Source organism: Squalius cephalus, assembly GCF_949319135.1.
Source record: "Squalius cephalus genome assembly, chromosome: 1".
NCBI lineage: Eukaryota > Metazoa > Chordata > Actinopteri > Cypriniformes > Leuciscidae > Squalius > Squalius cephalus.
Window position 1 is genome coordinate 34734516 of NC_137122.1, and position 24077 is coordinate 34758592.

General features: G+C 37.2%; 1 protein-coding gene across 4 annotated transcripts in view; it reads right to left on the reverse strand.

Moving 5' to 3' along the window:
* Positions 1-24077, reverse strand: part of asic2 (acid-sensing (proton-gated) ion channel 2) — a 430731-nt gene that overhangs the window by 48003 nt on the left and 358651 nt on the right. For all 4 annotated transcript variants that reach the window (XM_079873024.1, XM_079873023.1, XM_079873022.1 and 1 more), the window contains one exon: positions 1180-1330. In XM_079873024.1, the coding sequence (XP_079729150.1) occupies positions 1180-1330 (151 nt within the window). The remainder of the gene's footprint in view (positions 1-1179; positions 1331-24077) is intronic.

The window sequence follows — 24077 nt, forward strand, 5'->3', positions numbered from 1 at the left end:
TACACGACTGCGTTCCCAAACAGCAGGCATCCGAAAGCAAGATAACATGATCACGTTTATTGCGTTTTGTCTGCGTGCTCTAAGGTGCAAGTATTTGATTATATACGAAAATTATTATAAGTGGCTTCTCCTACTGCAGCAACTTCCATATTTCTTATTGATATTTAGCGGCAGTTTATCAGGAAGTGACGATTTAGTTCTCTTCGGCTCACTAGAAAGAAACAGTGCTTAATTCGCAACTTTGGAGGGAAACATAGCTAATGACACATGAGAATAAGAGCAGTGCAGTGCAGTGAGCACAATGGAAACCATATAAGGAAAAAAAACCTTCAACTTCATTGGTTCCCGCATACATCATCAACGTGGCAAATTGAAATGAGAGGAAGAGAACAAGATTTCAATATTGACTCATACAAAATCTCCCCAAGGGACTCTGCCCTAATAGCTGATCTGACAACAGGTGGACTTGGGCCCATAAAATAAGCCATAGATCAGATCTACAGAATAAACCAGATATATCTGGTTATTGTCCATATCCTTCACAGGATAAAGCTGTGGTACAATTCGTGCAATTACTTTAAAGGGCACTCTTCCAAAACAGCTGATGAAATGTATATTATTCCTTTTGTTCATTGTTGGAAAAAGTATGTTGATATTTCTCGGAATAAATTTGAATTCAGCCTCAGCAAAACTTGTAACCTTTCAAATGCTAATTAATCTTTTGCTGGGAATTCTCAATGCTGCTCTCTAAATCCTGAATGCTTTCATCTTCTTTGAAATATTGTACACACTACAAGGCTGTGCTTTCCTTGGGTGTCACAATGCTAATCAAAAAAGTTTTTGTGTACTACTGTTCAGAGAAGTGTAGCAGCATCAGATCAGTTCAACAGGTTGCAAGAACATCTATTTGATAATGAATCCCACTGGATTTGTCTGCACCATTACAGCATCACAGCTGTTCTTCAAGGTGTGTGTCTCTTGCAAATATTCACCGTATCCCTGGGGATGGAATCACACTGAAAGCGCTGACAAAACCTTGCCCTAATCAGACACCTGTAAGATAATCAGAGTTTCTCCTGCAAATGAGGAGAGATGTTTAACAAGGGAGAGCTCTGGGAAAGCTCAAGTGTACATGGTGTGATCAGGGCTGACTGTGTTTGTGTGTGTATGTGTGTGTACCTGTTTCTCCCCACACAGGCAGGTATTCATCTTGCTGGATGTCCAACATGATTTCCAGGCCGTTGCCTGTGCCACCTTTCATTGTAGTCCTTAAAGTCTTCCCCTCTTCGGCAGCGTTAAACATGTAACATTTCCCATAACGTGTAAACACCTGGAAAGAGGGAGAGTGAGAAAGAAAGTTGACTTCATTGATGTATTTTTCATTTTTTTTTTTCATTCATGTTTATTGTCATAGACGATAACTGATATAGACAATAAGAAGTCATTTTGCATTTGTATAAATACTATGAAATGCATATAATGAAAGTTTGGCAGGCAAATTGGCTGGAGAGTTTAAGCATTAATGTGAAGCTTGTATATTTTTTAAACCTACATGAATAATTTAGTATCAAAAATATGCATTTATTGAACTGTAAAGTTGTCTGAATCATCCTCCTGAGATGGGAATACTCGCTAGGTGGATGGCAATTCGATATTGATGTTATTTCTGTGGGTGGAGTTTGCAGAAAGCATGCAGCTCCATATAAACAGTGGTTTACATTTCACATACAATATTTACATCGTGTCCCTCATGTGCCCTCCTGGTATTCCTCATGCAGATACCAAACAAAACTAAGTGGATATACTTTTTTAACTGGTCATGACAAGAGTTGTAAAATATATAACCTGTAACTATAATTATTATATTAGGCTAGTTGTCACAAGGGTCAGTAATTATCAAGGTTTGAGTCTGTTCAATTGATATTTTTTTAAGTGCTTTGTTTACTTTTGAAAAGGTTTGACGTTTGCATTTTGAAACATGTATTTTCAGTGCTGCAAATTATAGGCTTCAATATTCATAGGCCGTATAGGCTGCCATTAGTATTTTATGTAGCATAATGTGTTTCCCTGTGGTAATTGGCAGTCAGTATCCCACAGATGCAGTACAAAGAATTTAGTTTGAAATAACCCAAAATATTCCTTTAGAATTCTACCAAACATTTTAATTATGCCATACTGTATGTCATGCACTCACCCTTGTGTTTTTTTCAAACCTGTATGGCTTGCTTTCTTCTGTGAAATGCAAAAGATGTAGTAAAAATGAATGGGGAGCTGTCATGCTTTCAAAATGCAAAAGCACCATTCTGAGGTCATGTGATGCTTTGTAGGAGGAATAGGCTGAAATTTAGGTAATTATTGATTAATAATATTCCCCTCCAGTCAATAACTGAGACAGACTAATAACAAATAATGCATCATTTATACTGACTTTGATTTACTGGAAATATCAGGTTCAAAAGAACAAATAAATCACAAACTAATGTGTAAAAGGAGAGATAGGGTGGATATAGATATGAAGAAAATCAGGGGGGAAAATATGCCATTGAAAGTATTTTACTCACACAAAGCTGTCACATGGCTTCAGAAGACTTGGAAAATTGTGCACAAGTCATGTGGACTACTTTTATACTGCTTTAATGCTGCCTTTTAGTCCCCTTCGAAGCTTGGAAGCTTTAGTCCCCATGCATTATAACAGCACAGAAAAGAATGACCAGTACATTATCCTTTTGTGTTCCACAGAAGAAAGAAACTCTACAGGTTTGGAAGGACATTGTGAATTGTTGGTAGATGAACCACCCCTTTTACATCATTCAGCTATAAACTATTTGTGAAATGGGGTTTCAGACTTGCATTTCTTGCCTTGCTTGTTTGAGGAACAGGATTAGAACCGTGCAGCATCTTTATCTTAAGATATGCCTTTTGGCTCACACTTAGATTATTAGAGAACATACTACGAGTCTGCGAGAACAAGATAACATCTGATTCATTATCCAGGATGCAAAGTGAATCTCTCCGTCACCCTTCAGAGCCCTTCCACATTATAGCCCTCGAGGAAAGAGCGATAGAACAACCTCAATGTTCCCCATTCAGCTGACATGGAAGAGAAAGGACGGAGGGTTGGGTGCATTTATATTCATTTGCCAATGAAGTTTTTTTTACACAGCGGACTGAGCAGAGACAAATATAGCCATTTCAGAGTAATGAGGTGAAAAGAGACCATGCACCACCTTTACAAAACCCAACACCTATATCCCTTTCTTTCTGCTTTTAGCTACAATTTTAAACAAAGACTTGTGTGGAGAACGCTGCCCACCTGATCTAAGATCTGCAAAAGAGCTGCTTCTGTCTAGTGTAGGAGCTTGATGGATGGATGAATGATTGAGAAGGTTTCTTCTTACAGCATGTCTGTACACACACAGAGACATTCAAGATAAATCGCCATAGCCTGCAGCTGCCAGACCACAGCCCACAAAATCGACATGAATATTCAGTCTCATCCTTTATGCCTGAGCTAGCGCTAGCTGAGATCACCCTTCTAAGATAAAGAGAGAGAGAGTTCGGACTGAGGGAAAGGAATGTTCAAGATGCTGTAGGCCACATAGTCCTCATTTGCTGCAATGACTGACAGCTTCAGTTCTTTTGCTTGCTCTCTGTTTGAAATTCAATTTAATTTTAACTGACAAGACAAACAGTAGCAAGGATTTCCGCTTAAGATGGCTTGTGGCTTATTAAATAGGGATATAGCACCAGCAACTTAAAAGCTGTCTTTCCTCATAAAAGCCAAAGACGTGTCGTTGGAACCAGACCATCCCTTTAGGATTTAAACCAAACAGCTTTGACAATGAGCTAATAATGAAACAATTTAATCCAAATAACTAAAACCACCTTAACACAAGACGCAATTTGAAGATGTCTGGTAATCGCAGTCTTAAAAAATTAGGTTTTAGCAGGAGTTAGGAGAAGCTATCAAGAACTTAGCATCATAAAATGACATCTACTAAAAATTCTCACAGAATACTCAGATATACAAAGCACACAATAAACATCACCCTTTAAAAAAGTCAATAAGCCAGCTGTTGTTCGGAATAAAGGCATACTGTCATTACCACTTGTTTGTTAACATTCAGAATCATTGTAAACATGCCAATAGTCATTTGCTATTATTGACCAAGGATGCTTCTCGAAACTAACAGCAAACAGCAAAACATTTGTGAAGGCTTAAGAGATAAGCACACAAGTTAAATACTTTCTTAATAGCATTTAAAACTCGTCATTAAAGGGGACATATCATGCTAAATCCACTTTTTTAGCCCTTAAATGCATTTTGTTGTATATTTGGAGTGTTTAGAAGTACAGAAAAGTTGAAATTATTCTCTTCAGGTGTTTCATTGATATCTTTATATTCTGTTTTGGCCTTATTTTTCAACCTGTTCCGATTTTTCTGTTCTCTATGACGTTTGTTTGAACTATTACGTCACAGTATTTGCAGCGGAACTGCCAAATAAGGACATTGACTTCCAGCCCAACACTTCGAGCAATCCGCCATTTTTATTTCTCGCTGCAATTTTGTAGTCCAAGCTAAAGGATGCAGAAGTTACGAGAGGGTAAGTTAAAATGTTCGGTTGTTGGATGTAGTAACCCACACGATTCATTACACCGTCTAATGTAGATGAACTGCCGCACTTGTGACAGGGCGCATGTTTAACTGAAAGAACGAGCAGAGAGAGACCCCGGTCGCGCACGTGCTGTCTCTCTCTCACTTCGGAGCCAGGCGAAAGTGTAAACAAGACTTCACTGTCTCCAAACTAAGCGCTGTCTTGCTCTCTCTCCCTCGCACATATTAATCAAAATAAATCGACACGGTGGTAAAAGGTCGGAAGACCAAAGTTTCATGTGTAAATACAGTAACACACCATTGCGATACATCCATATGAAGACGTTGTTCTGCAGGTTCGTCGTCTTCATTTTCATCTCGCTCTGGCTCCGACTCTGGCTCGAACATGTAAGGCTGGCTGGACAAGTCTTCCGTTGTTGACATTTAGTTAATAACGTGTGAATAAAAAGTTTCTGTGCCGCTAGATAATCGTATCTCTGCTATCAAACTACAAAAATGGCCGAACGGGGTGGAGTTGAACCGAGTGTCACCTCTGCATCCTGGAGAGGGGGCGGGGTATGAAGTGTCTCAGTTGTATTTAAAGAGACCGCACCAAAACGAGTTGCTCTCAGACGCACATCAGAAAAGGGGTAGAAAAGGGGCCTGTGGAGCTATAATAATGAGGAATTCAGACCCAAGCATTGCAGTTCCGCTTTATATAGACTACAAATGTATGATTTATATGTAAAAAGGAACGGTTTAAAAGCATGATATGTCTCCTTTAAACTAATTTAGACGAATAATGAAACTCAAAAAGGTTCCATTTTCACTTTCCAAACAAAAAATTTCTCTTCCATTAGTCCTGACGTTTGGTGCTTTCATGTCAAGATTAGACAACCTCTGTTACCTCGAGGTCAGCAGGTTACTGTTAAAACACATGAATTCACTTTCAATTAACTTGCAAGCTCATAACCATGTTACATTTGTGACATCTTCAGAAGCGCATATTTGAGATGTGAATGTTTATACATAAGCGCCTGTGTGAGCTAAATCAAGCTCATTAGCTGGATTGTGCGCTTCTGTGAATAAATAAAAAAATTATTCTCATTAAACATTCAAAGAAAGGAAGCGGTTTGAATGTTCTATAACAAAATGGCGTGACCTGGTTTGAGTGATGCCCATTGTATTTAATGACACAGACTGAGGCGCTATTAGTGCAGGCGCTTGTGTGATATGGCTGTAGGCAAGAGCAGCTTGACTGTGGCAGGGCTCTTTTGTGCCATCTCTGACAGGTGAATGTGTGCCGGGTTGACTGTAAGAATATGAGGAATACATCATGATAATCATATTTACGGGAAGGCGTAGGAGATAAAGCACAACTTGATGTTCACAAAAGGTTATGCTAATTTACATCTAGCAGCTCTCTCTCTCTCTCTCTCTCGCTCGTTCACGGTTTGGATTAAGAATATAGATGTATGAATAAATCAGGTTAATCTGAATATTTATAGGGTCAATGATTAGATGCTGTTTGGAGTGGTTTGGACCGTCTTTTCGACTGCTAACTACCGTGTTAACAAAGCACGTCATAAACGCTCCCTGTGGAGCTGATCACCTTGTATTCTTGCCCTCAATTTTTTTATTTACTGACTGGTCATGTAGTATGCAGATCGTCTCTCTGACTGACAGGATATTTATTACTGAAATTGCGAAAATAAAGACTTTGCCCCAGAGGTCTTAATCCCGCAGAGTGAAAGGTGGTCTTTTCTGCAAATGTTCACATTAAGTCATCCTCAAAATTGGAGAAGTTTCAACTGGTGTGCCAGAAGAATTATGTTTTTGCCTTTTTTCATCTGGAGACCTGGAAGTGCACTATGATGTCTTATCAGTCACCGGCCTGGTGGGTTTTTTGCACCCTTGTCGCTTGCCACATGGATTATCTTCTTCACACATGCCATCGTTTTCTCATTTCATTCGCTGTCTCCAGGCCCTCCTCCACTCTTTTATTCCACTCCATAGTGTGTTTATCTCTAAAGTGGCTTTTGCACCATGAAGTTTCTGTTATGTTTCCATAAGATAAAATCTCAGTTTAAGTTATTGCTCTGGAAATTCTAGGACAAGACCGAGTTAGAAATAAAGAACAATGTAAAAATGATTCTTAGATCAAATAAATTAAATAAAAAAAATGTTATTATTGCAGTTTTTAACTAAAAAACACAAGTATCTCAAATGCAGCTTGTTTTATTGTTGTTTTTACCTTTCCAAACAAAACACAATCATTTCAAATGCAGCATGTCTATTATAATATACTTCATATCATTTAACAAGAACATTAGGATTAATGCATTTTCACTTAGGTCTTTGATTTACTGTTAAGGCATTTAATGAAAACAATTTAAAAAACAAACACTGCAAACCACTTCTGTGCAAACACAGACATTGTTACAATGATGGAAGGTTTTAAGTCATGGCAACTTGATATTTTAAGTCTTTCAAGGCACTTTCTTAAAATAATTCAGCAAACGAATTCAACTCAACAACAAAAAAAAGTTAGCCAAACTTTTGGTCTTTATTTTTAAGTTTTTTTTTAATTTTTATTTTTATTTTTTTTACAGTGAGCAGAGGAGAGCAGAAAAGTCCTTGGCTGTTGAGTCGATCTTTGAGTGGAAGAGAAGTGAGTCCAGACGCATTATATCCTTATTCTGGACAGCGAGTGCCAGTGCCTTGCGGCTAATGGCATAATGCCAGGATATTTTTGACAGTCAGCCACCCAAACCTGCTCGGCCTCATGATTACACACGGTCAATCACACCATCACAAAATCAATGACACGCTGACATTTTTAAGGCATCACCGTTCACACACAAACTCAACTGAGGAACCCAAAGATTACAAGTATAGGCCTCTATTAAACTCCCCAACATTACTTTTCAGTAAATGGAAAGTTTCTGTTCAACAGAAGAAAGAAAGTCACGAGGTTTGGAACAACATGAGGGTGAGTAAATGATGACAGGATTTTCATTTTTGTGTGAAATATCCCTTGAAAATGCTGTGGCCATAACACCTCCACAACAGCCATCATGTCTAAAGCTGTCAGTTGTTTCAAATCTTAAAACATCAGTGAGAAGAAAGTATGACTTTCAGCCTTCAGCGAAAATTACAGAGAGAAAATATCTAAAAATGCCATCTCTTTCTCCTACATAATAGAATAAAAAAGACTAAGTACTACTACCACAGTATTGTACCAGACCATCATTTCAACTAATATGACATAAACAGGTGATACAACACTTATCTCCTCAGACAAATTCCCATTCCGCCCCAGCAGCTCGTCAAAGGACGGAGCAATGATGGGAAAATTCAAATCAGGAGCGTTAAGAACCATTTAAGCACTTTTATCAAAGCCAAAGAGGACTAAAGCGCTCTGACTGCCTTTTTCGTTATGTGGTCCTGCTTTTGTTCCCCTAAATCGATTTCCGTTCTGCAGTGGATTGTCACAGGATGGAAAGGAGGGGGTATGGGCAGGGTGTTTACCGGCAGTTGTGTTTATAAAAATCTGTAGAGTTGCAGGGTGAGCACTTTGCTTCACGGAGCATTAATAACGATGATGGGGTGAATAATTCATAATATATAGCACTGACGAAACGGCTACACAACAGACACACAAATTCACAATGTCACATGCAGACACAGTCAAAGACAGGACATCTTTACATCCAATTAAACAAAGAACTTTACTGGACATGCAACATTACACAAATTAAATTTTTATCACACCATGAATGTTATTGCAGTTATATGTGCTTATAGTGCTAATTAAGGGTCTGAGGAGGGAATGTATGAACTAGTAATCTAGACAATAAAGCCTAATGGTAGAAGAAGGACAGAAGAAGATAGTGATATGTCGACAGAGAAATAATCTTTCTAACATTCATTATTTTTGTCTATTTCTGTGCATTCAGTGTTAGTGTAATTTCAGACAGTGTCCGTGTGGATTCATCCATATAATTTACTTCAACTCTCTGCCACTCATTTAATGGCCTCTTCCATTCTTTGCTTATTTATCTATTTTAAGCAACTCAAATGCTTTTTTCTGTCCATCTTTCCTAGTTCAACTACAGCACATGCTCAGCTGACACTGCAGCAACAGCCTATTTGAAAAGAGTTCATTAAAATATTATAATACTGTACTTTAAAATGCAGCATAAGACGTCACTCAGTAGAGTCATTATGAGTCAGAGACCCTTGCTCTGTTCCTTCTGAGCTGCATACGAAGGCAGTATTTCAGGCTTAATAGGCACACTCCAGACATGGAGACTAGTTCAAAAGGTTGACAGCATAATTATACCTCCTAAAATACCTTGTTTTTGTCAAATTCTAGGTCAGCATTGCATGTATCCTTCACAGAAAACAATCCCAGTATGAAGAGCGAGTGCAAAAATAAAAAAAAATCATGCCAGAGAAAGTAAAATAAATGCTGCTAATTAAAAAAAAAAAAAAAAAATCACTACTGTTCAGTTTTCGGTGTATGTTCAGTCTGTTTGTGTTTTAGTTTTCCCTGTTGACTCACTGTTAAAAATTGCTGTTTAAAAAAAAATGTTGTTTTCGATAAAGTAGCCTACAGCAATATACTGTGAATTGAAAATGCACAAAGTTGACACTCAGAGTGCCACAGTCACGTTCAGTTTGTTTTGTTTTCATTCAGTAACGTGTTTCCTTTGTCTAGTTACCCACCACTTATGTGTTGCCCTGGTTACTGATATGATTAGTCTTCTTAGTCCAGCTGTGTCTCCTTTTTAACCTTATTTGTGCCACTACTTAAGGGTGCTTTCACACTCGCAGTTTAGTTCGGAACGGGGCACGGTTCACATGAAAAATCGCTAATGTGAATGCTGTCATGTGGACCCGGGTGCGCACTGGGGTACCGAACCCGAGACTACCTGGAGGAGGTGGTCTGAGTTCGGTTGCACGGTTCGAGTGAATGTGAAAGCAACACGGACTTGGGTGCAGCAAACGAGCCCAGTGTGAAAGCAGCCTAAGTTTCTTTGGTCCCTCAGTTCATTGTCGGTTGTTGTCTGTGCACTAGCACGCTGTTTCGTATGTTGGCTTGTTATTCTGAGTTTATAAAATATCTTATGTTCTTTTATAATCATCTTCGTCTTCTGTTGATCAAAGTGTTATACAGAGGCTGTGTCCCAAATCACACCCTACACCATCATTCACTATTCCCTACATTAGTTTACTAATATGGTCCACTTGACAGAGTGAATGAAAACAAATGAGTGAATTCAGACACTGATAAACACATGCTGTTAACAAGCAGAATCACAGAAAGAGAAACAACAAGAACATAAAACAGAGAAACACAAGAACTACAACTGACTACCAGCCACAGCTCAAATCAAATCAACTGAAGATAAAACGTCATTGAATCTAACAATCTCATAAAGGATGATTAAACAACTCCAAAAACAGAATTACTGTTACAAAATATTCAGTTAGTTTGTTCTTAGTTTCGTTTTCATGGACTTTTAGTTTGTTTTCATCAGTCATGTGTTCCTTTGTTTGAATTTCCCACCACTACTTTGTCTCTATGGTTAATACTAATGATTAGTTTATTGTTTTCAGCTCTGTATCTTGTTTGTGTTACTACTTAAGTTCATCCCTTTCCTGTGTTTGGTGTCTGGTCTTGTTTGAGTTAGCATTTGTGAATGTGTTGCTACTACAGTACCTTCTGTTATTTTGCCTGTTGAATTATTAATAAACCCTGCATTTGAATTGTATCCTGATCGTCATCTGTCTGTCTGCAACCGTTCTAACAGAAGACCAGACCTTTGCTCTGATTGCCCAAAGGGCGATGATTGAAACCAGATATACTTTTTTTCTGTCAGATGTCTACAGAAGTTCTTATTAGGAATTAACTGAGGTTAAGAGGTTGAGATTTAACTGAGGTTAAGAGGTTGAGATTATCTGATGAACAGAAAGTTAAAAAGAACAGCATTTATTTGAAATATGTATTTATTTATTTATTTATTTATTTTTGTAAAAATTTTAAAGTCTTTACTGTCACTTTTGATCAATTCAATGCAACCTTGCTGAATGAAGGACAAAAGTTGCTAGATAAATGCTAAAGAATTATAATGAAATGTTGATTATAAATAAACTATATTTTGTGCAACACTGAAAAGTACTGATAAAAAATTGTTTACTGATGTTTATAGTAAAATTATCAATAAACTCTGTCACTCTATAATTGTGTATATTTTGTGGTTAGCCAAGCAGAATGCTGCTAACATCAAATTCTACTACAGTATCAGTTGTGAGTCAACTCATGTAGTGCCATTTTTGCAGTAGCCATTGAGTTGCTATAGGGCATTAGAAGGAAGCTGCTTGTGTCCATAGGCAGCAGCCAGTGAAGCAGCTCAATAGGTATTCTGCAGGCATGTAATCATTACAGCAAGAGCCCATGACAACGTCCAGACATTACAACCATGACATACCATGCCCTCAATAGAAAATTAATAGCCCGTCTTTCATATTCTGTTCTAGTCTCTCTCACACTCACTCTCTCTCAGAGCTTCTTGGGTTATAAAATAGACCATCCTCTGTCACAATATCATCATCTGCCCTTTCTCTACCTGTCTCCATCTCTTCCTCTCCGTTTTTATGTGCAAAAGACATTTCAGCCCTGACACCACCCCTTCGAGTACGTTTCTATCCCAACTGTCAGTCACAGAGTCTTGCTGCCGTGGCAACAGGCGATGACCCTGATTTAAGCTCATCAATCATGCTTAACCTGTGGCGTAATTTGTTATCTTAATCAAAGCCGTTCATCACACACACTTGTATTTACACTACTTTTGAGTAGTTAGCTACACAACAAGTTACAGTAACATCGCCAAAACATTTTAAAATGTAAAAATCATTTACTCACCCTCATGTTTTTTCAAAGGAACCCAAATGAAGATGTTAAAAATATTTCAACTGCTTTTGTCCATATAATAAAAGGTAATGGAGTCCATAACTAAACTGGATCCCACTGACTTTCATTGTCAGTATGTATATATATATATATATATATATATATAAATTCCAACGCATTCTCATCCTATAGCGTCATATACTGACGCTTTTGACATTTCGTCTACATCGAACGCACATGGCACCCTTTAGCGTCAATATGACACGCACAGAGCTTTGTTCGGTTATGGGTAGGTTTAGGTCTGGGGTAGGGTTAGGGTTAGACCGCTAGGAGGCGCCTTCTGGCCCATATCTATCTGCGTCTCATATTGACGCTAAAGGGTGCCATGTGCGTTCGATGTAGACGAAATGTCAAAAGCGTCAGTATATGATGCCCTAGGATGAGAACGAGCTTTGAAATAACATGAGGGTAAGTAATGACAATTTTTATATACAGTATAATTTAACTATCCAATTAAATCATTTAGAATCAGAGCTGTGTTTTAAATAGCAAAAGTATAAATAAATTTGAATGCAGGAAAAAAATCTCAATCACAGAGACAACATCAAATGTGTCACAATAAATATAACTTGAACCTACAATATGTACCATAATTTATATAATTATACACTATAGGGTAAAAAACTAAAATGAACGGCAGCTTTTAACTTGACGACCGCTCAGGGCAAAACAATTAAATGGAATGAATCATATTCCGCAATTCTCCATGACAAAAGTGAGTGTGTTTGATTATTGCATCAGCTCGCATGGCATATTAGCTGATGTTGGTCATGCTACACAGCTACTTGATGGGAAACAAAATTAATATAATGCCTTTGAAAACACCTTTGTTAGCAGTAACACTAATCCCCAACACTGATACACAAAAGGTAGTTTTTAAATTAGAAAGTAGCTTCTGTATCTGTCAAAGAAAATTCTTTGAGATTTTTCAGGCATGATGGAAAACATGACACCAGATACAAATAAAATATATAGCAGACGAACAGGTATGAGCTCCCCACTCATAGGGATGCAAGCAAGACAGCAGAGCTCAGGGATGCAGGGATTTGGGCTTGGCGGTTATGATCCAGGCTGTGAGTGTTAGAGGAAGATGTTGAACGAAAGAAAATGTTAAGCATGAAAGCCCAAGAGTCTAGCAAACATAAGCACAGGCATTTGAAGAGACACTGCATGCATCTCTGATGAGTTGTTTTGAGGGTCACTTCAGTTGAAGCTCACTAACTTGCTAAATCCTTACTGTTGTTATCCCCCCTTTCCCGCAATTTGCTCAACTGTCATTTACTTATTTACTGGAGAAACCCACTCCAGCAAAGGCCATCCATCACAACTGCCTTGATCTTCATTAGCTTCTACAGAAGTGTTGCTGAGAGCTTCATGATCTGCAATGCAGTGTTTGCAGTGGAAAGTGTTCAGACTAAAAGTGAAAACCCCTAGAGCTGTCCTGGATCTGTTCTTCCTCATGTCTGAAGTTCACACCAACATGTTTAAAGGGACACCAGGCAAGCCTGAGTGTTTTTTCTCTACGAAGCTCCCCCTAGTGTCTGGTAGTAAATGCTTTCAAACACACTGTCGTAAAAACGAACTGTTGTCCCTCCCCCCTCGCCACGAGCAACCCAGCTGAGCAGAGGAACTGGCTATTTCAAAACCAGTTATGTCTACTGAGGTAAGTAAATTTGTTTGCAACAATCGCTAGCCGGGTTTCGTTAGCCTGCCTCTGTGCTGGGGATGCTTGCCGTAAACTGATCCTGCTTCTCGCGAGAGTCGTGATGTCTGAGACTTTGTGAGACTGAAGAACGCGGGTAGGATACACCGAACTTGCATATTCTTGCAAGAATCTTGATATTCTTCCTACAGGCAGTAGGGGTGGGCGAGAGAGTCTTCATTCGCCCTGTAATGAGTCATTTAACCATATACCGACTTACGAAGATGATTAATAAACACGAAAACGTTGCCTGGTGTCCCGTTAAAGAATGAAGGTCGACTACTACTCCTCCTATGGACCTTTTGCCCCACTGCTCTTCTGGGACAAGATTCAAAAACCTCCACAATACTGTACACCCAATGAGTGCTGAGTGCCCCTGAGTGCTTCCTCCCGTCTCCACCGGTTTGTTTCAGTCATATTAAAGAAAATGCTTGACTTGACTAAATCCAGTTCATTTAATGTCACAAAATGTTGAAATTGAGTAAGTGAAATTCTTTCTAGGAGTTGTTTGTTTTAAATCTAACCCTTACAAATGACTTCTGTTGGAGAAAGTCGCATTAAGTTACGGTAAAAAAAAATCTCAATTTCAATAACATTCAATAGATTAACATTACGTAATACATTACGTATAATGAGCAAACTATAAACTGGCGTTTAATCCTCTACATTAATGCTAATTTGTGCATATACTAAAACATTTCAAGTTGTATAAATTAATTTACATTAATGAATTAAAATGAACTTAGATTATAAATGTTGTAATGTTCTTTACAGTCACTACAATTAATGTTAACGAATTTTAATTTATTGTAAAGCGTAACTCAAATTATTTTAGGCTGAAATATATAGTTAATTTACATTTTAAGGCACATTTTGTAGATTACTGCATAAAGCCAGAGGTTATTGTTAACCAAATCTATATCTACAAAAAAAGAAAAAAAAAGAAAACTCAAATAAAATTAAATAAATATTAGATTAAAAAGGTAAAACATAAACAAAGATTAGAAATGTCGCCTTTAAAGCTGAACTAGCTGAAAGTATTTTAGGTTGAAGTATTAAAATGAAACCTAAAACGGACATAAAAAAGCTAAATAGAAATAAAAACTTACTAAAAACAAACAAAAACATTTTTTTTTTTTTTTACTAAAAATACAAAATGAAAGCTTATTCAAAATATGAATAAATACTATAATAGTATATAAATAATACTAAAATGACACGGAACAAAACATATTCATTATTCTGGTCTGCTGTGCGATCTATTGGGATGATCGGGTTTATTGTAATCTTAAACTCTCCTTTAAGTGTCTGAAGTCACTGAAGAAACAATTTCATTCCATCTAATCTGCAGGATGACAATGACAATAACTTGATAACACCAATGTCACAACATCTGACAGGTTGAAGACTAGCAAGTATGATTTCCTTCAACCCCAAGTCTATCATTCACTTTTCTCATCTATCAGTATCAAAGGGGATATCAGTACACGCCTCAGATTCTCATTAAAATTCACCTGTGACGGACGCCTACTGCTATGGTAACTGTAATAGATCCCATTATATTATATGTACATGATATATACATTATATACTATATAATATACATTATATATATATATATATATATATATATATATATATATATATATATATATATATATATATATATATATATATATATATGTATATATATATATATAAGGAATAGTTACCCATGGCACCTTCTCTCACGTATCTTTTCCAGGCATGTTGAAGCAAAAAGACATCAATTTTATCTCTTCCTTGTAAATACGTTTTTGTCCTAACTAGACACGACTGTAGCTTGCGGTTTCCCTGCCCATTGTGAAATCTTATTGGTCCAAAACTTAGTTCTACATAACTGTACAATAAACACTAAATCTGATTGGCTGTGATTGGCAGCAGTTTAACTGGAAACTACACCTAATACATGTGTAAAGCTTTGTTGAGAACCCGGTGCTGCTGGAACTCAAACCGGTGGTCTCCACAATGCAGAGCAAAGTGGTTTTGGGGGGGATTGGCTGTTGCGATCCTCAAGGATTTTGACCAAATCCTCCATGACTTTCTGCACCTGCAGAGCAATTTCACATGCACTTCATGGGTCAGTAAATCAGACTTTGCGTGTCCTGTCCTTTGGCTGCTGGGTTTATACTCTCCACCAGGCAATAGAACAGGTAGTATTACAAGCACACAATTTCAAGAAGCAAAATAATCCAAGAGACTAGAGACTTGATCTGGAAACATGCCGTTAACCTATCATTTTTTCTTTCCACTGGCTGTCTTTCAAATGCAGTATTTTATTCATAGTTTTTTGCCCTCTAAAACCACCTTGTCGGTGGAAGCTACACCAGACTTGAGCACAAGTTCATTATGTAAAACCTTCACAAAAATATTCAGAGTGATCTCATTTGTAGATTTCCATACATAAGATGTACACATACATTCTTGAATTTTTGGAAAGACACTGAAACTTATTAAATCAGAATACTGACAACTTTAAAGGAGGACTCTTATTTATCATTAAACTAAACAAGAAAAATATTTTTAATTGCAAATTAGCATGAAATACAAGTGAAACACCAATGATTTAACATTAAAGCTGCAGTCCGTAGTTTTTCCTCTTTGTCGCCATCTCTGTTCGAAATCTGCAATTGCAGTTATTCGCGGAATTATCAACTTTACGTGCGTCTCGGCACGGCACAGCGCGGATGAATCCAATGTTTTTCGAGGAGAATGAGCGCCGCGCCGGTGTGGATACTGTCATTCGCCAATCACAGATTTTACTTTTTGGAAGTATGACCAACATAAGAATTTTCACCGGAAAATGTCGTCTGAACAAGTAACATCCACTTTTGTTCTGACCAACTAAGGGGAAAAAAGCATTGCAGTAAATCGCGCCGATTAAATCTAACGATCGCTTATTTCACGTCAAACCGTGCAAATTATACTTTGTTCTCAAATTGTTAATGTTAACAACATCAGCGTTGCGTGACTACATTTAATGCCCTTCCGATATTTGTCCTTGTTTTCGTATGTGCCCGGTTGCAGTCTCTTTATTTCTCCGAAGTCTGAAGTCTTTCGCGTTTTACAACGGGTGAATCTCCAGTTGTCACTGATGATTGTCGTCTGAACCTTTCTGGATCCACCATCAAATTGATAAGTTTAATTATATCAAGTGCAGTGAGAAAAGGCTATAAATCTCCACCTCCAACATCCTCACACGCAATATAGCCTACAAGCCGAGACTCCTTCTTTATGTGCCCAGATGTGACGTAATGACGCAAAGACAAGCTCGAATTTCCAGCGGAAATCCACCAGTACCACTGGAATTAAAAACATTATTGCAAGCTTACCATTTTGAATCGAGCTAAGGCAAGCAGACATTGGTTGGTCATGTACTTGCTCAAAAAAATATTTTGGATGATTTTTAACCCAAAAAAGCTACGGACTGCAGCTTTAACTTCTTGTTTTACTTGTGTGTGTGTGTTTGTGTGCCATCAGATTTTTTTTTTAATTACAAATAACAGATTTAAATCGTAAGAAAATTAGGTAAATGTTAACTGCATTAGCCCATATGTGTTACACATATTCAATTAATTTCATTCTGCATAAACAAAAGCAAATGAACCTTTTGTCACAGTTATGTTCTGTTTCTCTGTCTTGTTTAGTTTTAGAGTACGTTTACACAACAACGATGTACTAAAAACGAAAAAAGTTTTTCCTTTCTGTTTTTCACCAATAAGTCAATATTCTATCAACATCAAAGGATTTGTACACATTCAACATCTCTAAAGTTCTTCATATGCAAAAGCTTTCGTGGGTTAGATGTTCTCTATGCTGATATTGTGCGTTGAATTGTCTATCCAAACATAAAAATGTGTGCACACTTAACATATGCATATCTATGAATTCTAATGAGATCATGCTTAAATATTGTGGACAAAATGATTCCATCTCAGATCTACACTTACTACAGGAATTAAACAATTTTTCTTAAAGTCAAAGGTATTGCACCTGCCTCCAATGGCTGAGCTGTTTGTGTGCCCTTGGTTCTGGTCAAGGCCAAGAGACTTACAAGAGAGTTACAATACTGTGCAGTCCAGTGCACACACCAACACACACACCCACAAAGATGCATAGGATGATCTATCACATACTGTACAATCACACACAATAAAAGTTGGAGATGAAGGATGAAGGTCATTAGACAGTGACCTTTCATATTCATTGATGACTTTAGGCACTGAGCTGTGAACTACTTTGGTTAGAAGTGAAATATCGGCCAATAATGCAAATGTTTGTTTAGCTTAGTGACATCCAGTATCATAACGCAGATAGTTTGCAATTGTGACTCTGTCCACATCTATTACATTAATCTATGAAAATGTAATCTGCACTTAGGCCTACTAGATGCTTTAGTCTCCATGGAGAATTATCTTGTGCAAGAAATAAAAACAACAATAATAATAATAATAATTAAAAATAACACAAAACAAGACAATTTGAGCTGTACGGAGAGCACAAGGGAAAATCTCTGCTGAGATTTATTCAGTATTATTAAAACCATACATCAAAACGCAAAAGATGTCTGCTGAGGAAAGATAAAACAAAAAAGTTTGCCTTATAAGCAAATATGTTTATCTCCCCAATGCTTTTCTACACATGCCTTGATTTTTAAGTGGTTTATTAACGTCCTTTAGATGTTGGCACAAAGCACTTCAGCTGTCTCAAAGCGAGACGAGATATTATTTAGTTAGTTAAATATCTTCTGTTTTTCAATCGTTTAACACCCTATTCTCCAGTATTAAGGACAAAGCTAGAAATGTTAATTTAATGATCTTGTTAAATTTTCTGGTAAGTGACAGGAAATGAGAGGTGATGAATAACTGGCTGATAATATAAAACAGCGGGACCTACATAAAACTATTCCACGCCTTTTCCATCTGCTGCCAGTTCTAGTCAGAATTAAATTAATAACTACAGCATCAAAACTCCTGGGAAGAGGATTCCGGAAGCATTGAAAAACTAATTCATGCAATATGAATGTAATGCATCACACACTCTCTGATAAATGAACGCAATTTTGCTTAAAACCATCCAGCCATGCATTAATTCCCATTGCAATACACATTTATATCTATTTGCGTTCATATGCAATATTAATCACAACCACATCCATATTTTCAGATAATATTGCCCCTATATGTTCCCAAGTGAATAAGAATGAATACAAGCCACAGAAAAATCTTATTACGTCCATTGTGGAAGCATGGCGATGCGTCTCTGGAGAGATGCATACAAGCACATATTTAGGAATGTCCTATTCTTCTGTGCAATAATGTGAAGGGGAGAAAACTGTATTCAGCATTCCTGAGACGACTGCACCTAGTGCCGTCCTGCACATTTCAGCTTCAATAAATAAAGTCAGTGTGCATCACTGCATACAGACAGGGCCTAAACCTCTCTAACACCTGTCCAAGAAAACCTCTCGTTGTTGTTTCCCATTACTTTCTCTGCAGAAGGAGGAATATATACTGTATATATATATATATATATATATATATATATATATATATATATATATATATATATGCTGGTTATTTCTTGGCAGTCACTGCTACTCTCAGCTGTTGTACATGATCAGTCTAATTTCAGCAGCACTACTACGTATCACTGTGATAGTTCAAGACAGATGTTCTGATGCAACAAAATTCATAGAAGAGTTGGACTGAAAAGAATATTAAAAACTTCTATTTCCTTTTTGTCATGTATTTTTGGTTACATTAGCTGACTGTTTGTTGTGACATTCTGAATAGGTTAACCGTATGTTAAACCTTTTGCATTTCAGCTTTTAAAGGGTAACTAAACCCCTGGTCAGAGCCTGACTCCACCCACTGGCAATATTTGAAAAATGCTGTAAAAGCGGCCATCTGAGACACGTCTCTCTGTAGGTAAGGGCGTGGTTAGCTGGTACCACATACTTCCAATAGGAAAATTCAACTGCAGTAGCCACCGTTCAAACTGAAGAGGGCAGCTCTCAGACATTTTTACCAAGGGGGTAATCCAGCACCCGGAAAACGTACCTTCCCTGCGGGCCGCCATTAGTTAGCAAGCCATCACCTACTGTTAGCATTCCATTGACTCCCATTCATTTTGGCCTCACTTTGCCAGTGAATAACTTTACATCTGAGTCGTTTAAAGACTCCATTTGTCCATTGTTTATTTCTAGAGAAACACGACAAAAAGGCTCCATTACCTTGTATCTTACATTATGGTCCCGTAAAAGCCGTTTTTGTAAAAATAGGTTAACGATTACATCATAACCACGCAACTCTCTGTCGCACAGTGGAGAAATTACAGTATAGACAGGAGGAGAAGCTCGCGGGCAATGGGGGGACGTGGAGGCAAAATGACAAAATAATTAATCAGAATACTTAGCAAAGTTGCTCCTGCTCCTAGCTCATGGACACCTCTCTCGGCAAGTTTCGGAAGGGAATGATTCAGATTTCTCTTGGCACAGCTACTAGAATACAGACGGGTTGCTCACGTCACATCTACGTCGTCAAGCTCAGTTTGAGTCTACGCAGTACGCTCAGCCATCAGGAAGTGAGAGCTTCTAATTGGCTTCACATTTCTCCGTTGAAGTCTATGGAGTCGCTGTGTCCATTTCTTATACTGTCTATGGTTTTTACACCATATATTGTTGAATTAAAACCCAAATGTCAAAAAAATTACTTGAATCAATGAACAGCATTAATAAAGCCCCAGTCGTACAGATCATTAACTAAAAAAAGTTGTTTTAGGGTTTAGTTACCCTTTAAAGCAACTCTGACAGAGCATAAAAAAAAAAACTAAAAAAAACATCAATATTAAGTTCTATAGACAATGATGTTCAAATCTTAAAATCCAAAATGTTTTGTCTTGGATGTGGCACATCAGCACAGTATTAAACATGTATTTCAGATGCAATTACAGAGTGAAAGCAAATTCAAAGTGCTGACTTGTCAGATCACCACTGTGGAGTAAATAAACAAAATGAATAAACAGAACAAGCATCAGCTGTTATTTTTGCTATCGATGACTCATAGCGCAATTTCTCCGATGCGTTCAATCCTTCTCAGATTGATTACAATGAGTTTTCTCTAAGACAGAGGAGAAATGATTTGGACATGACTCTGCATTTGGAATCAGGAACATATGTAATGAATGACACTGATAGAGTAAGTTGTGATTGTTGCTGGGTGATATTAAATATAATATATAATTAATTATTTTTCTTCCATTATAAAATTAAGCTGCATCACAAATGTATCATCAGTATTCTCAGCTGAAAAAGGAAGTTTCAATAGGCTTTAGTTACTTCACAGTCAAGGATAATAAACTATTATTTGGTATTCGACACACTGTAAAAAAAAAAAAAAACAGTAAAAGTCTGGCAGCAGAGTTTCTAGATGGATTCCATTAAATTACAGCAAATAACCATTGCACAACATTACATGCAAAAACTGCAAAAAATACAGAATTTACTTTACAGTCAAAATTAATTAAATGACACTATATTACTGTTGATAATGGCTTATTAAACCGTGGAAAAACTGATAAATGGTGTCAAATTACATTAAAAAAACATTTCACTTTCAGGTTAAACTGTAAATTTAGGGTTTTATAAAGTTATTTTATAATAATGCTGTCTATCTACAGTAATTGTCTTTTAATATATAGTCTTTCTGTGTAAAATAACTATGAAATTATGTATAAAAATGCAATAAGTACATAAATTCAAATACAAATGTATGTATATTTACAGTTTTAATTTTTATTTTTACATATACATAACAATCTCTAATTAAGTACTTAATAATAGCAAATTTACAGTCAATTTCTGTTAAATTAACTAAATGTATAAGTACAGAATACCTGCACATTTACAATATTAGTCATTGAACATAAACACTGAACATCAATATACGTCAAAGATAGGAAATACAAGCTTAGTATATAATTTAGAACATTTAAAAAATATCCACATTAAAGGCAATTGCTGTATACCTTTATACTCTAATATAACTTATTAATTTATACATTTACAATTACATTTTATCTAAAGTGACTTACCAATTAAGAGAACAACAGAAACAAGAGTTTTCAAGAGTTAACGAAAAAGATGGATCTTTAGCAGTTTCTTGAAAATGTGTTAAGTTGGGCAGGTCATTCCACCAGCAGGAAACAGTCAAGGTAAAGGTCAGTGAAAGTGATTTTGTGTCTCTTTGGGATGATGGCACCACAAGGCGCCGTTCACTTGCAGAACACAAGCTTCTGGAGGACACATAGATCTGAAGTAGAGAGTTTAGGTATAGGGCTACCTTTAAAGATCACTCTTGCCGCAGCATTTGGATCAGTTGCAGAGGTTTGACTGATGTTAGAAGCCCTACCAAGAGAGCATTACAATAGTCCAGTCGGATAGAACAAGTGCCTAGACCAGGAGTTGTGTAGCTCTGATAGGAAGGGCCTGATCCTCATAATGATGTATAAGGCAAATCAGCAGGATCACACAGAAAGTATGGTTTGGCTGAAACCATAAGCAGTTCTGTCTTGGCAAGGTTGAGTTGAAGATGAAGGTCATTCATCCAGCAAGAATTTTCCATCAGGTAGGCTGAGATGCGAACAGCTACCGTCAGATCATCTGGCTGGAATGAAAGGTAGAGATATGTGTCATTAAGATAGTAGTGATAGGAAAAGCCATGTTTCTAAATGATAGAGCCTAGTTACAAAAAAAAAAAAAAAAAAAAAAAAATAGATAGGTGGAAACTAACACAATCATGGTCTTACTGTAGCAAAACCAAACCTTGTGCAGCCAGAGTGGCCTCACAAGGATCAAAACAATATTTACAATTGAAAATATAAAAGTATAAAACAAATTTTTTTTGTGCCATTTTTAGTGAATTCATATGGAATCAGAAGACTCGGCCATTATGATTTTTTTAAGTTACTTCTTCCCATACCTTGTTTGCCATAAACATCTGCTTTCCACATGACCTGAAATCACACAAAAAACTCAGTATTACATTTAAACATGTCAGAATATGTTCCACTGGGACAATGCAAAACCTCAACTGACTATGATCTGGAAGCTGAGCAGGAAAGGCTAACAGTAATGTTTTGAGCTCAATTTTTGAGCTCGAGCTACATTAATAGAAAGTAAATGTATATGATTTACTGTGACTTAGTAGTAAAGTAGAAATGTAGAATTAGAAATACATTAGAAATGTATTAGAAATGTAGATGTTAATTTCTTCATCAGAACACAAACATTCTATAATTTTTTATTGTATAAGGCTAATATATGCACCTATAGCTTCTATAGCTAATATGCATTTCAACATGTTGTGTTCATATTCTAGTCTCATGTGCTTTCCTGTATCATACATACAGACGGTTGGTCTGGGAACGCCCCCGGGAACGGCCCGTCACGTGATGTGAATTTAGCCCGTGGGGGAAAACATTGCCTTGGCGCTAATTGAAATACACGGGACAATCATGCCGAAGAGTTGCTGTGCCGTTTTCTGTACCGCCAATAAACAAACAAATTATGAATTGAAGTTCTACATCCTTCCTTGAAGCTAAACTCTGTAGGACAGTGGCCCTCCAGGACCGAAGTTGCCCATCCCTGCTCTATAGTACTTCTATAGTATATCCCAAAATACTATAGTATTCCTATAGTATTCCTATAGGATTACTATAATATTTTGTCCCAAAATACTACAAGATTCCTATAGTTGTTTTTCATAAGGGATGTCTCATTCACATTAGCGTTATCAGCTGAAGGCTCGCTTGATAGGCCAATCGCGAACCTATGGAGTAGTTCGAGGTCTACACTCAATACAGACTGCAGTCTGTGAGTTAGGGATAACTGTCAGCACAGTCCCTCGGCAACTTCGTACTACTGATCACCGTTTTACAAAAGGATTAATAGTTTGGAGTAAAGCAAACGTACAGTTGGTAAGTGACAAGGTTTTATGGAGTTATAGTATGCAACATATACGAAAGTTGATCGAGTTAAAGGCTAATGTTACCGCTACAGCTACCGATGTCTTACCTCGAGATTCAACCAGATAACGAAATATGTCTGGAAACGACACCTCCGGCCATTTGGTTGGGTCATTGACCCAGTTTTTAATTAAATAAGGGCCATCATAACCTATTGCAGTTAATTTTGCAATGTACCGTTGCCAGTCGGCAGGCGTCAATGTTCCCCCCCGCCGACTCCACCCTCGACACGCCAGACCACGCCCCCAACTATGACTAGATGCCGACTGTATGTATTATCAACAAGTACAGTAACTTAGTTTACTGAATTCGATTTCTTAACGGTCTTGATAGAGTTAGCCACGTTAACCCTTACGAAAATTAACCATGGTTTAACTACAAAGAAAAAAACAAAACAAAAACATGGTAGGCCTATTTGTAGTAAAACTGTGGTTATTAAAATGGTAATAAATCCGCCAAAAACGTGGATACTACAGTTTTGCTATAATAAAAGTTGAAAGACGCATGCTGCATTTTCAATGTTTTGCCCTCCAGCTCTCGACGCCAGTTATGACTGAACATCATTTAAGAATGCTAACGTTAGCTTGGAAACTGTCAACTTAACATAAATGTAATATAAAATATTGTTCACATATAACATTAGTATGATGAGACTCTTACCTCAGCCGGTGGTCGGTTGGCATGATGTCCGCTGTGACGAACCAGGCTTACTGAAAAAGGGCGCATTATTTCCGAAT